The sequence below is a fragment of the Salpingoeca rosetta genome (assembly GCF_000188695.1).
Source record: "Salpingoeca rosetta unplaced genomic scaffold supercont1.21, whole genome shotgun sequence".
Classification (NCBI taxonomy): Eukaryota; class Choanoflagellata; order Craspedida; family Salpingoecidae; genus Salpingoeca; species Salpingoeca rosetta.
Genome location: NW_004754913.1, coordinates 603,198 through 615,697, shown reverse-complemented (window position 1 = coordinate 615,697; position 12,500 = coordinate 603,198). Strand labels below are relative to the sequence as shown.

The 12,500-nt window shown below is 56.6% G+C and overlaps 5 protein-coding genes across 5 annotated transcripts in view; 3 read left to right on the top strand and 2 right to left on the bottom strand.

The window, feature by feature from the left end:
* Positions 1-4,083, bottom strand: part of PTSG_08146 (TKL protein kinase) — a gene marked incomplete at its 3' end in the record, with an annotated part of 5,285 nt that extends 1,202 nt beyond the window's left edge. The window contains exon 1 of the mRNA XM_004991110.1: positions 2-4,083. Within this exon, the coding sequence (XP_004991167.1) occupies positions 2-4,068 (4,067 nt within the window). The 5' untranslated portion in view covers positions 4,069-4,083. The remainder of the gene's footprint in view (position 1) is intronic.
* A 97-nt stretch (positions 4,084-4,180) lies between these two features.
* PTSG_08145 (uncharacterized protein) lies at positions 4,181-6,989 on the top strand (the record flags this gene model as incomplete). Its single annotated transcript, XM_004991109.1, has 10 exons — positions 4,181-4,217; positions 4,522-4,590; positions 4,721-4,788; positions 4,980-5,046; positions 5,299-5,430; positions 5,675-5,750; positions 5,969-6,215; positions 6,402-6,473; positions 6,603-6,705; positions 6,949-6,989. 10 exons carry the CDS (start codon positions 4,181-4,183, stop codon positions 6,987-6,989), a joined length of 912 nt encoding a protein of 303 aa, XP_004991166.1.
* A 254-nt stretch (positions 6,990-7,243) lies between these two features.
* Positions 7,244-8,846, top strand: PTSG_08144 (uncharacterized protein; the record flags this gene model as incomplete). Its single annotated transcript, XM_004991108.1, has 2 exons — positions 7,244-7,271; positions 7,549-8,846. The coding sequence occupies 2 exons, from the start codon at positions 7,244-7,246 to the stop codon at positions 8,844-8,846; spliced, it is 1,326 nt and encodes a 441-aa protein (XP_004991165.1).
* A 411-nt stretch (positions 8,847-9,257) lies between these two features.
* PTSG_08143 (uncharacterized protein) lies at positions 9,258-11,437 on the top strand (the record flags this gene model as incomplete). Its single annotated transcript, XM_004991107.1, has 4 exons — positions 9,258-9,463; positions 9,822-10,463; positions 10,863-10,962; positions 11,398-11,437. Exons 1-4 carry the CDS (start codon positions 9,313-9,315, stop codon positions 11,435-11,437), a joined length of 933 nt encoding a protein of 310 aa, XP_004991164.1. The 5' UTR covers positions 9,258-9,312.
* Positions 11,438-11,548: 111 nt separating this feature from the next.
* Positions 11,549-12,500, bottom strand: part of PTSG_08142 (uncharacterized protein) — a 1,952-nt gene continuing 1,000 nt past the window's right edge. The window contains exons 3-5 of the mRNA XM_004991106.1: positions 12,445-12,500; positions 12,159-12,244; positions 11,549-12,021 (exon numbers count right to left, since the gene is read on the bottom strand). The exon at positions 12,445-12,500 is cut by the window's right edge and continues 45 nt beyond it. Coding sequence (XP_004991163.1) covers positions 11,748-12,021; positions 12,159-12,244; positions 12,445-12,500 — 416 coding nt within the window. The 3' untranslated portion in view covers positions 11,549-11,747. The remainder of the gene's footprint in view (positions 12,022-12,158; positions 12,245-12,444) is intronic.

Sequence of the window (12,500 nt, the reverse complement as noted above, 5' to 3'; positions counted from 1 at the left end):
CCTGTGGAGGTGGCCGAGGCTGTGGATAAAAGCCATGCCGCATGCAACGTCCTGCATAAACGCCACTTTCAAGTCCCAGGCATCCATCCCTTCCCGTGCGCTGGTAAGCGACACGTGGACATCATTGTCCTTGTCCTCGGCAGCCGAGGTGAGCTCCACGTCCAACCACGCGCTGCCCGCGCGATTGCGCTCGCTCGCTACGGATTGGCGCGCCTCCCCGCTCCTGCGAAGGGCGCCGTTCACGGCATCCACGAAGCTGTCGTGGCCCTCACTGCAAATCAGGTCGTGCAAGGACCCGAGGGCCACGTACTCCAAAACGAGGAACGGGCTTCCGTCCAGGGACCGGCGCCCAGCTCCGAAAAACCGGACCAGATTCGGGTGGCGCGTGCGCTGCAGAAAATCGACCTCCTTCTGGAACTCCTGCAGGCTCTCTGCGAGCTGGATCTGGTCACTCTTGAGCACCTTCACGGCAACAACCAGTGTGTCCCAGCGCGCCTTCCACACGTCACCGGCAGCGGTGTCGGCGCTGATGCAGGTGAGAAAGTCGAGCTCGTCCTCGGGGATGTCCCACGCGCGCTTCAGCTCAAACACCTCTTCCTCTCGCTCCTCCAACAGGCGCTGGTTCAAGTCGCGGTCCTTCTTCAGCCGACGGATGCGCTTCACGTGGCACTCGTAGTACCCAATGACCGCCACGTTCGTCAGCACGACAGCAAGCACGATGCCGGCAATGGCGCCCGGTGAGAGAGACTTGCCCCGCCTGACGCAGTGGCCTTCCGAGGCCTTGCGGTGGTCGCGTGCACACGCGCAGTCGTACGTGAAGAAGAGAGCGGTGTCCTGGCCCACCCACGTCGTGGCGCTGAGCTGCTTCCCCAACACTGTCTTCAGGGAACATGTGACCGGCATGTTGTCGGTGAGGAGCGTGGTGACCACCTGGGTCTGCTTGCCCTCGGCAGGGTTCCTGCCAAACGTCGCCTCGCCACTGTCCACGCCGATGCGGAACGTGCTCACGGCATTGCTCAGCGTCTTCGGGTCGATAATCTGGTTGTTGGAGATGTCAATGAGGTTCGCTCTGCCCATGCACTTGCTGACAATGTCGTAAAACGACTCGATGCCGCTTCTGATGCGCACGTTGTTCATGAACAGGCGGCTTGTGCCAATTGTCGTGCACAGCTCACGCGACCACTCGCCAACGGTGGAGTTGGTGACATCGAGCGTGTGCACCAGGGGCGCCTTGAGCATGTCTAGCTGTGGACACCTGGACACGTCCAGAATGTCGGCGTCAAACTCCAGTGTGACGGCTCTCAGGGTCGGGCTGCGTGCCAGCAGCACGTTGTCAAAGTCCACGCTAAACGCAGGTGGGCACAACTCTACCGTGGAGAGGGATGTGTTGAGGAGGGCGAGGTTCTCCACCTCCGAGCTCAGCACACTGCACATGTGGGTGATGTTGAATGTGTGGTCGGTGAAATCGGGCCCTGTGAGGCGCAGCGACACCAGCCCCTGCGAGGAAGGCACAAGCTTGCGCAAAATGTTGGGTGGTGCGACCATGTTGTCCAGGGACAGCACTTCCAGGCTCGGCAGGTGCACTGGCGCCTCGGGCACCCTGACTGTGGAGTGCATGAAGCTGTCAGTGGACAAATCGAGAAGCTGAAGCCGCGCGTTGTTGCGGAAGGCCTCGAGTTCAACAACAGGGAGGGCGTGGTTGGTGAGGAACAAGGCTGTGAGGTTTGGCATGCTGCTCACTTCGGGCATGCGTGTCAGGGAGACGTTGTACAGGCCGAGGTTCTCCAGATGCGGAAGGCGGAAAGGAAACGTCTTGAGCTGGCTGGAGTCCAGCGCAAGCTCAACCAGCGGCAGCTGCACGTTTTCCCCTGAGAGATCGGGGATTGAGGCTTCATGGATGCGCTCGTTGTTGTTGACCCAGAGCAGGCGCAGGCGCGGTGTGTGGGTAAGCGTACCGCTGGCAATGTGCGTGATGTCGTTGTGGTCAAGGAACAGCTGCTCCAGAGCAGAGAGGCCGGCAAGTGCGTCGCTGCCGACGTTGACGAGCCTGTTATGGTTGAGCCTTACGGTGTTGAGCGTCGTCAGCGCGTCCATGGCGTTGGGTGGGAGGGTGGTGATCTGGTTAAACCCCAGGTTCAACGTGTGGAGCGAGGGCAGGCGGTCGTGGGTGAGGGCCTGTGGAAGCTGGGTGAAGCTGTTGCTGCTCACGTCCAACCACCCCAGACGAGCCAAAGGCGTGAGGACACCGGGGCTGAGCTGCCGGAACGCATTGCTTGCAAGCACAAGCACCTGCAGGCGTGACAGGCCCTCGAACACGCGGGTGTCAAGGGATGTCAGCCCATTGCTGCGGAGGTCGATGCTGAACAGCTCCTGCAGCGTGTTGAAGGCCGCGTGGTGCACGGCTGTGATTCGGTTACGATCCAACAGCAGCACCTCCAGGTTTGACAAGCCTTTGAACACGTCTTCTGGGATAACGGAGATGCGGTTCCCGCCCAGGTTGAGCCGCCAGCACGACGCCAGGCCCACAAACACGCTGTGGTCCACGCGGTGAATGCGGTTGTCCGTGAGGTCCAGCGTTTGAAGGCGTGAGAGGTTGGCGAATGTCTGGGGCTCAATGGCGAGGATGGCATTTTCCTGCAAGGAGACGGCGCTGAGCGCTTCCAAGCCCACAAACTGCACGGCGGAGAGGTGCGCGATACCGTTGCCAACGAGGTTGATCTTGCGAAGCGCAGTGAGGCTGTGGAACAGCGTGGGTGCGACGCTGTCGATGCCACACCGTGATAGGACAATGTCGGTGAGGGCGCCGGCAAAGGAGTATGGCTCTGTGACGTTTGGGACGGGGCGAAAATGCGTGCGCTTGAGTGTGTTGAGTCGCAGGTCACGCCCGCGAACTTCAGAGAGGTTGGGCATTGAGTTGAGCCATGTGAAGTCAAATCCACCGCGCGTTTCGAGCCAGTTGAGCTCCAGCACGCGCACGCTCTGCCATGCCTTGGCGGCAAAGAGCTGGCTCAGGGCCCACGACGGCACGGGCTCCGGCACGCGCTGCCAGCCGCGAATGGAGAGGCGCTCGAGGAGTGGCAGGCTTCGATCTAGGCTTGAGGTGTCGAGCGTTTGGGTCTGCAGAGCGTCCCTCAGGTCCAGGTTTACATCAATGGTGATCTCGAGGAAAGTGGTTTCAGTGGCAGAGAGCACACACACGCCATCCAGGAGGTCAGCGAGGGCGCAATTCGTGTCGATGGTGCGGTTGTCGTGGTGTGGGCGTGGGTCAACGTTGCGACTGGGCCCAGAAGAAGAGCCGGGACCAGGGCGGTTGTTATCACTGTTGTTGCTGTTGTTGTTGTTATTGCTGTCGTTGTTGTTGGACAGGGCATGGGCGTCTCGGCGGATGCGTGCGCGGCGTTCCTGCGGCAACAGCGGTGCTGGGGTTGGTCGTCCCTGAGACCGTAGGCGTGAGCTGAAGCGATCATGATGACTGGAGAGGTACCGTTTTGTGCTCTCAGTAGTTTCGTGGTTGACGGTGGTGGCGGCGTTCTTGGTGGGGGCATTGTCAACGACAGCAATGACAGGCGCATTTGTGGGGGTGTTGTCATTGGCGTGGTTCGTGCTGCCGGTGATGTGCTGATGGCTGCGGCGAGTATCGAAGTGAACATCATTATCGCTGTCATTGTTTGCGTTTCCAGGACGATTGCTGGGGCTGGTATTGGGTTTGTTGTACGGTTGTTGGTGTTGTTGATGTTGCGTCCTGCGATACAGGTGTTGCTGTTCGGCACAGAGGTGGGCAACCGCCTGTTGGAGGGGTAGAAGGTCAAGTGTCGTCAGCAGTGCAGCAGCAGTGGTACTACTAGCATTGGGCTTTCCTCTCGAGAAGTATGTGCCGGACCCCCGCACCTCCGCTGATGCCTGTTTCCTGATGTCGTGCAGCTGGGCGAGCGACGTCCGTGCTTGCAGGCACAAGTGATCGAGCACTTGAACTTGAGCAGCAGGAAGAACAGCGCTGCTGCCAGCAGCACACCACAAGGACAACAACAGCAAGCACACGCTCAGCAAACAAAGCGGCGCCACCTTCATGTTCTTGGTTTTGTGCTGTTTGGTAATGCAGCACTGATTTCAGTCGTTGCTGTCACGAAGAAGGACGCTGCTTGTTGCTTGTTTGTTGTTGCACTGAAGGCTTGGGAGTGGCATGCACTGGCGCAAGCTCGCAACGACGACCACAGGTTGTGCGTGTGTGTGTGTGTGTGTGTGTGTCTGTGTGTGTCTGTGTGTGTGTGTCTGTGTGTGTCTGTGTCTGTGTCTGTGTGTCTGTGTGTGTCTGTGTGTCTGTGTCTGTGTGTGTCTGTGTCTGTGTGCTTGAGTTTGCAGAACTACCTCTCTCTCTCTCTGTGCATGTGTGTGTGCGTGTGTTATGTTATTGTCGACGCCCGCGAAACCTTATGACTCGTGCATTTTCATCCAACCACACACACACACACACGCACGCACGCACGCACGCACGCACGCACACACACGCGCGCGCGCGCGCAGGGTTCTTGGTCGGGTACGCTGCAGCAAGGAAGCTTTGGCTGTCAACCATGTCTGGAACACCGCGCTTTGGTTGGTGTTGAAGGGTTAACGGGATGATGGTCGCCAAACCAGCACAGGCTCTGTGTGTGTGTGTGTAATTGCCTGCACAGCTTGTTTTGGTTGTTGTTGACGTTGTTTGTGCGTGTTGATTGGTTGATAGACGTCAAGGCCTTTCACGACCAGCTGACGACATCGTCACTTGGACGAAGCCTCCTCTATGAAGAGCAGGTCCGTGTGCTTGTGTGTGTGCTTGTGTGTGTGTGTGTGTGTGTGTGTGTGTGTGTGTTTGCTTGTATTTGTGTGTGAGTGTGTGCAATTGTGTGTGTGTGTGTGTGCAACCACGCGTGTATTTGTGCTGGTGCTACCATGGCGCATGGAGAACAGTCCTGGCTCATGTGCCATGCTTCCATCTGTCGCAGATGACTTCAACCATGACGGTGGCCCAGGAGGTGCTCAAAACTGAAGGCCGCGCCGCTCACGGCAAAGGTGGGCTATGCATGCAGGATTGTGTGTGTGTGTGTGTGTGTGTGTGTGTGTGTGTGTGTGTGTGTGTGTGTGTGTGTGTGTGTGTGTGTGTGTGTGTGTAAAGCCGCGCGCGTGCATTTTTACTGGGCACGTGTGCTCCGTGCTGTTCACCAGTGTCAGACACATTCCAGAAGTCGCACACATCCACGCACGTACACACGCTGAACATTCAGCACATACGCATTCTAACACACACTCACACACTGGGTGCAGGCTTCCTGTGTGAGGAGCAGACGGCTGGCATTGGGCGGCGAGGTCGCGACTGGAGAAGCGCAGCCAACGGCAACATCTACTTCTCCTTCATCTGGGCACCAACAACCGACACGACAAAGGAGCTCATGTCAAGTACGGAGAAAGCACATGGTGCTTGAGAACCTTCACGGATGGCTGCGTGATCAGGCTGTCTGTTCATGGTTCCCTTTGCCGCAACTCACAACAGTGCAACGCGCACGCACGCTGAAGCGCAAATGTGCTCCCAAAAAGCACACAGACACACACACAGACACACACACACGAATGTGTGTGCGCTCATGTCGTACACATACAAGCACACGCGCGCGCTCATGTACGTCCCCATACGTTGTTCCAGGCATGTTCAAGCTCAACTTTGCCATCAGCATCGCCACCGTGAAAGCAGCACAGGCCGTCGGAGTTGAGACAGCACGGTGTGCTATTATTTTGCTGTGTGGAGTGAATGTCCAGGGATGTTGCTGGGACTGCTGAATGAAAGAAGTCACCGTGCTCAGCACTTGGCAGGGCACGTCCGACACACAACGCACTTGCCCTCACCCTGACTCACCCACCCACGCACAATGCACACACACACACACGCACACACACACACACACGCGCGCGCGCACTTGCCCTCACCTCGACACATCAGCATCAAGTGGCCGAACGACGTGTGGATTGGGACGCGCAAACTGAGCGGCATGCTGGTGAACTTTGACGGCAAGACAGGCGGCGTTGCCGGTGTTGGCATCAACGTCAACGAGGTGTTTGACACAACGGACGCGCAGTTGCCCGCCGTCAGCCTTGCGCAGGAGAGCGGCGAGGAAGTGGCAAGAGAGACTGTACTTGCAGCCTTTTGCAACAGCCTCGAACACATCATGACCCTCCCAATGCACGAAGTGTGTGTCTGCGTCCGTGTCTGTGTGCCTGTCTCTCTGTCTGTGTGTGTGTGTGTGCGTGTGTGTATGTGTGTCTGCGGGTTTTGTATATCTGTGTGCCTGTCTGTTTGTGTGTCGGTATGTACATGCACATGCTTGTTTGGCTCAGCACTCTCTCACGTTTGTGCATGTGTTGGTCACGCGAAGGTGCTGAACCTCTATGCAGAGCACGATATGCTGAAAGGCCGCACCGTTCGCGTCTACCACCGCGCGCGTGGGGTGAGCACTCTCTCTGCGAACGTGTGCATGAACACTTGCGTGCGGCCGCAATGAGATGTTTGGGTATGCTCATGTGACATTACACATGGTGTGTGCGTGTATGAATGCAACAACCCGTGTCGTTCACAGGAGGATGATGAGAAAGACTACGACGCCCAAGTCCTTGGATTTACCCCAAGTGGCAACCTCCTCGTGAAGAAATGCCAGGGTGGCGAGCAGGTTGCCCTTTCAGGTACATATTTCTCGCCTTGTTTTGTGTGTGTGCCCGCGCGTGTGAGCATGTGTGTGTGTGTGTGCGTGTGTGTGTGTGTGTGTGTGTGTGTGTGTGTGTGTGTGTGTGTGTGTGTGTGTGTGTGTGTGTGTGTGTGTGTGTGTGTGTGAGCATGTGTGAGCGCGTGTCAAGAATGCAATTAGTGTTTGTTCACACTCGTTTGTGTAACTATCTCGCACATCGCGTCACATCGCGCCACTTCAGGGGAGGAGATTTCTGTGCGGCCGCAGGCGTCGGCAGAGTAGAGGGATGCATGTGCCAGCAAACACAGCAGACAGGGTGAGCGGTTGCTGCAATTCCCCGCGCTGACCAGGACCTGCGCAACAACTAGTCGGGCCTCCAGAATGGACGAGTTTGCACTTCTCGTTGACACGCGCGCGCGCACACACACACACACACACACACACACACTCACACACACACACACACACACACACACACACACTCACTCACACACACACACACACACACACACACACACACACATTCGCAACAAGCCATGTATCACGCCACGCGACACGTCATCAGTCGTGAATGTCTCTATGCAAGATGTGTGAACATTGCCACTCGTTTCTGAGGCAATAAACCCAAGAATGAGAAAACATGACATCATACCACGTCCCTTTGTCTACGTGTATGTTGCAAAAAAAACATACATAGAAACAGATACTTGCCGAGTTGTCAACATCATTCACGGGCAGTGTAGGGTCGTGCACTTGCCCACGTTGACCATTTACTTCGCCGCCACCTTTCACCCCTTCTATCACCACCATCTCCTTTCTTTGTGTACATTCCCTGCCCAAGCTGAACAAACGCCAAAGCACCAGTATGAGCCCTTCTTGGACTGTGGTGAGGATTGGCAGCTCACGCAATGCCGTCGCGCCGATGGATGCGCCTGTCCGTTCGAGGACGAGCCAGAAATTGTGCAGCTCGCCGGTGCTCGTTGGCGCCCTGGCGTTGCCGCGCTTGTGGTGATTGCCAGCATCACGACAGGCGTGTACTATGGCACGCGCTCCTCCTCCTCATCATCGTCCAGCGGTGGGGCAGGAAACGGGGCGACTAACGCGACATCAACCACAGTGTCCTCGTCCAACATCACCACAACCACGACCACGACGACGACAACAACTACCACCACCACCACTACGACCACTACGACGACAACAACAACGAACGGACCAATCACGGCCGATACAACGTCCATTGGTGGCCTGTCCAGTGATCAGTGGAAGTGGATCAACGGGGTCTACGCCAATGACCTTGTTTTCGGCATCCCCATGTCCGCGCAGGAGGTGCTTATCGTTGACCCTGCCACAAACACCGCCGACACAACCAGCATTACTGGCGTTGGCACGGCCGCTTACAAGTGGCAGAGTGGGACTCTTGCGAACAACGGCCTCATTTATTGCGCGCCATACAACCACCCCAGCCCATCCCCCGTGCTGATCATCGACCCCGTTGCTAAGACGTTCGACACCACAACCATCACCAACTTGTACCACACGTACAACATGTGGATGGACACAGTTCTCGCTGACAACGGGCTCATTGTTGGCATTCCTGGCAATGCGGCACATGTGCTGCTGATTGACCCCGCCACGAACACGGCGGACACCACATCCATCACCGGCATGCCCAACAATGGCCAAGAGGAGTGGGGCGCTGGTGTGTCAGCCGACAACGGTCTCATCTACGCTGTGCCCGGACGCAACCCCAATGTGCTCATCATTGACCCCGTGGCCAAGACGGCTGACACCACGTCCATTGCCAACGTCAACAGCGGTACATACGCGTACTATGGCGCTGTGCTTGCCCCCAACGGGCTCGTCTTTGGCATCCCGCGTACCGCCACCTCTGTTCTCATCATCGACCCTACGACGAACACCGTCGACAAGACTTCCATCACTTTCACAAGCACGAGCTCCAAGTGGGTTGGTGGGGTGCTTGCACCCAGCGGCCTCATCTATGGCATCCCGAGCGACAGCACCGACGTCCTGATCATTGACCCCGACACCAAGGCCATTGACCGCACGACCATCACCGGCCTTCCAGCCGACGCCAACAAGTGGTGGGGCGGCGTGCTGGGACCCAATGGCTCCTAAAACGGTATTCCCCAAAGATGCAGAGCGTGCTTGTCATCGATGCCTGAGTCGTTTCACTGGTCCGGTAGACGTGTGTGTGTGTGTGTGTGTGTGTGTGTGTGTGTGTGTGTGTGTGTGTGTGTGTGTGTGTGTGCGAGCTTACCTGATGGGTCAATTGTTGTTCTTTGGGTTGGTGTGACAATGAGTGATGTATGCGACAATTAAACTTCTCAGCGCTTTCAGCAGCGCCTGTGACGGCGACGGAGGGAGGAGGAGGAGGAGGAGCTGAGGAGGAGGAGGAGCAGCAGCAGCAGCAGCAGCGGAGATTGCTTGCTCCTTTGCTCTGGCCGCCTGGATTAGGACACGGCAGGATCAGCATCAGGCCTGCAGGCTTCGTTTCGTGCTGCAACGAACGAGAGCACATCGCAACATCGCAACATCGCGACACGCTCGAGTGCACTTGAAATGCGCTGGGGTTTTGGTGACGATGTCGAGAGCCGTTATGAATGGTGGTGCTGATGATGATGAGGATGAGGATGATGGTGCTGTGACCGTGCCGGTGGAGACTGCGCTGGACAGGTTCTTGTCTGATGTGCATGTGGGTACCCAGGTCAAAGACACAACTGCGTCGCGACACAGTGAGCGCTCTGTCTGCGCGCGCGCGCGCGCGTGTGTGTGTGCGTATGTGTGTGTGTGTGTGTGTGTGTGTGTGTGTGTGCGTGTGTGTGTGTGTGCGTGTGAGTGAGTGAGTGAGTGAGTGAGTGAGTGAGTGACTGAGTGAGTGAGTGACTGAGTGAGTGAGTGAGTGAGTGAGTGACTGAGTGAGTGAGTGACTGAGTGAGTGTGCGTGTGTGCGTGTGTGCGTGTGCGAAAGCTCTCAGAAAGCTCTCTCGCCGAGGCTTACCTGTTTGTGCTCGTTTGCACTTGTTTGCAACTGTTACAGCTGCGTCTCACACTGCTGCGATGTCGCGTGCGTTGTGCGCTGTGTCCCTGCAGCCTCGCGGTTTGTCGTGTACTCGTCACCGCTCACAACAGAAGCAGTGACAGCAGGCAGCGATGACAAAACAGAGGCGCGTGCTACAAGCACAATCTTGGAGAAGGGCAGCGGAGGCCGCCTGTTGCAGCAGCGTGGTGGCAGTGACGACGACGACGACGACGATGATGATGATGATGATGATGATACTGATGGCCGTGGCAGCACATGGGATGATGACGACCTCGACGTTCCCCGGCGTTCTCGTCGCGTTCCTTCAGTTGTGTTGCATGTACAGCACGCAATGGACACAACGCTGGATGATGTGGGCCTGCAACAATGGCGTGGTGGACTGCTCATGATGGACTGGGTGACACACATGCGGCACGCCATGCGCGGGTGCCGGGTGCTTGAGCTGGGCGCTGGTGTGGGTGCCGTCAGCATCGTCGCTGCCCACTTTGGGGCCAAGGTGCTGTGCACAGATATTGGACAAGACGTGCTGGACAACTGTCGTGCGAATGTGAAAGCACACGCTGATGCGATACCAAGCGGCGGCAGCATTGCCGTTCGTGAGCTTGACTGGAACCGTGTGGACCGCACTACCGGTTGGAGCGAAGATGATGCGCACACACTCAAACACACCGACATTATCCTGGCCGCTGACGGTCAGTCCAGATGGATGTGTGTGTGTGTGTGTGTGGATGTGTGGATGTGTGTGGATATTGCCTGGTAGCGGATCCTACTGTATCCTCCGGGGGTGTGCTAGAGTCATGTGTGTGTGTATGTATGCATACGTGTGTGCGCGTGCGCGCATGTGCGCGCGTGTGTGGGTGTGTGTGTGTGTGTGTGTGTGTGTGTGGATATGCTTGCGTACGTTTGTGTCAGTGAACGTGTGTGCCTGTGCGTGCTCATATGTTTGTGTGCTTGTGTGTGTGTGTGTGTGTGCCACTCAATTCAAACGCACGGCTGCTCTCTCTCTCTCTCACACACACACCCACACACACACACACACACACACACACACACACACACACACACACGCACGCACAACCACCTGTGGGCAGTTGTGTACATCGAAGGGTGGACGGAAGCTTTTGTCGAATGCGTTCGTCGCCTCTTTGCTTCCACAACGGCGCGTGTTTGCTACGTTGCGCTCGAGAAACGGTGCGTGGTGTGGACCTGTGCGGACCTGCGTGTGATTGCGTGGTCATGTGTGCGCATGTTGCAGTTCCGTGCTGGCCAAGAGTGGACAGCCCACCCCGCCATGTCATTCACACACACACGCGCACACAATGGAGCAGACTGTGCTTTCGTTGGAGGAGCTTGATGTTGCGTGTCCGGCGTACACGCATTTCCACGACATCTGCCTGGCCTCTGCGTCCTTTCACTGCAACCAAATACCGCTTCACGCCATCCCCCAGCACGTGCCATACACGCGCATCCCACAGCTGGTGTGTGTGTGTGAGTGAGTCTGTGTGTGTGTGTGTGTGTGTGTGTGTGTGTGTGTGTGAGTGAGTGTGTGTGTGTGTGTGTGAGTGTGTGTGTGTGTGCGTGTGTGTGCATTGGCGTTTTGATTGTGGGTTGCTTGCCCGTTGATAGGCTCACGTTTCAGCACCCACGACACGCGCGTCTTGCATGATGACAGGAACTTTGGGAAATCAAACCTCGGTCATCATGATTGCAGCAGGAACCTGACCGCACAACACATACATACAAACATACACACACATGCTCCTGTGTAATTAACTTGCTGCGTCCTTCATCGTTTACTAATCGAATTGAATGACCACGAACGGCAGCAAGCAATCGAGCGAGCGCGAGACACAACACAACACAAAACACATGAGAGCATTCCACACTAACCCAACAACAACAACAACAACAACAACAACAACAACAGGGTACACACGCACAAGGCCAAGCGTTACTTCACCATTGATGCCTAGCCCTCATTGCTCCTCATCATCATCACCGCCTTGTTTTGCCTTCTTCGCGGGCGCATCGCCATCACCACTCGCCCGCTCGCCCGCGTCCGCTTTATCTGCACCCTTCGATGCCGACGACGACGTTGATGATGACGTCGTGTCGTCCTTCTTGTCGGTGTTGCCGCCTTTCTTCTGCTTGCTCATGCTCTTTGTTGCCTCTGCTCTCCGCGCCTTCTCCTTCTCCTTATCTTCCTCCTCCTTCATCTTCGCCTGCATCTTGCGCATCTTTGCACGTTGCCTGTGTGTGTGTGTGTGTGTGTGTGTGTGTGTGTGTGTGTGTGAATGCAAGGAGAACGAACATAACATTCCAGCTGTCGGGAGCACAGGGCAACGCCGCGTCAGCAGCCCGAGTTTGGGAGTAGAGCAAGTGCACACCTCTTCTTCCTGTTCTTGGATGTCTTGGCGTTCGCCTCTTGTTGTGCTGCCTGCATTTTCAGTTTGAAAAGCTCCTCCTTCTCATCCTGAAGGTGGCAACAACACGACGCAAGACGAACGATAACCGTTCACATACAAAGGCCCACGAGTCAGTGCACCATGGCAAAAATCACTTGCTGAGGTTCTGCTTGGAGTGCTTGCTGTTGAGGTTGTTGTGTTTGATGTGCACATCGTGGCAGCAGCTAGACGACAAACGCGAGCAAACAGGCCGGTGGTGCAGGCGAACCTCAGCCTTCTTTGCTTCAATGTATTCCAATCGTGACAGCTCGCGGCGCTTGTTGT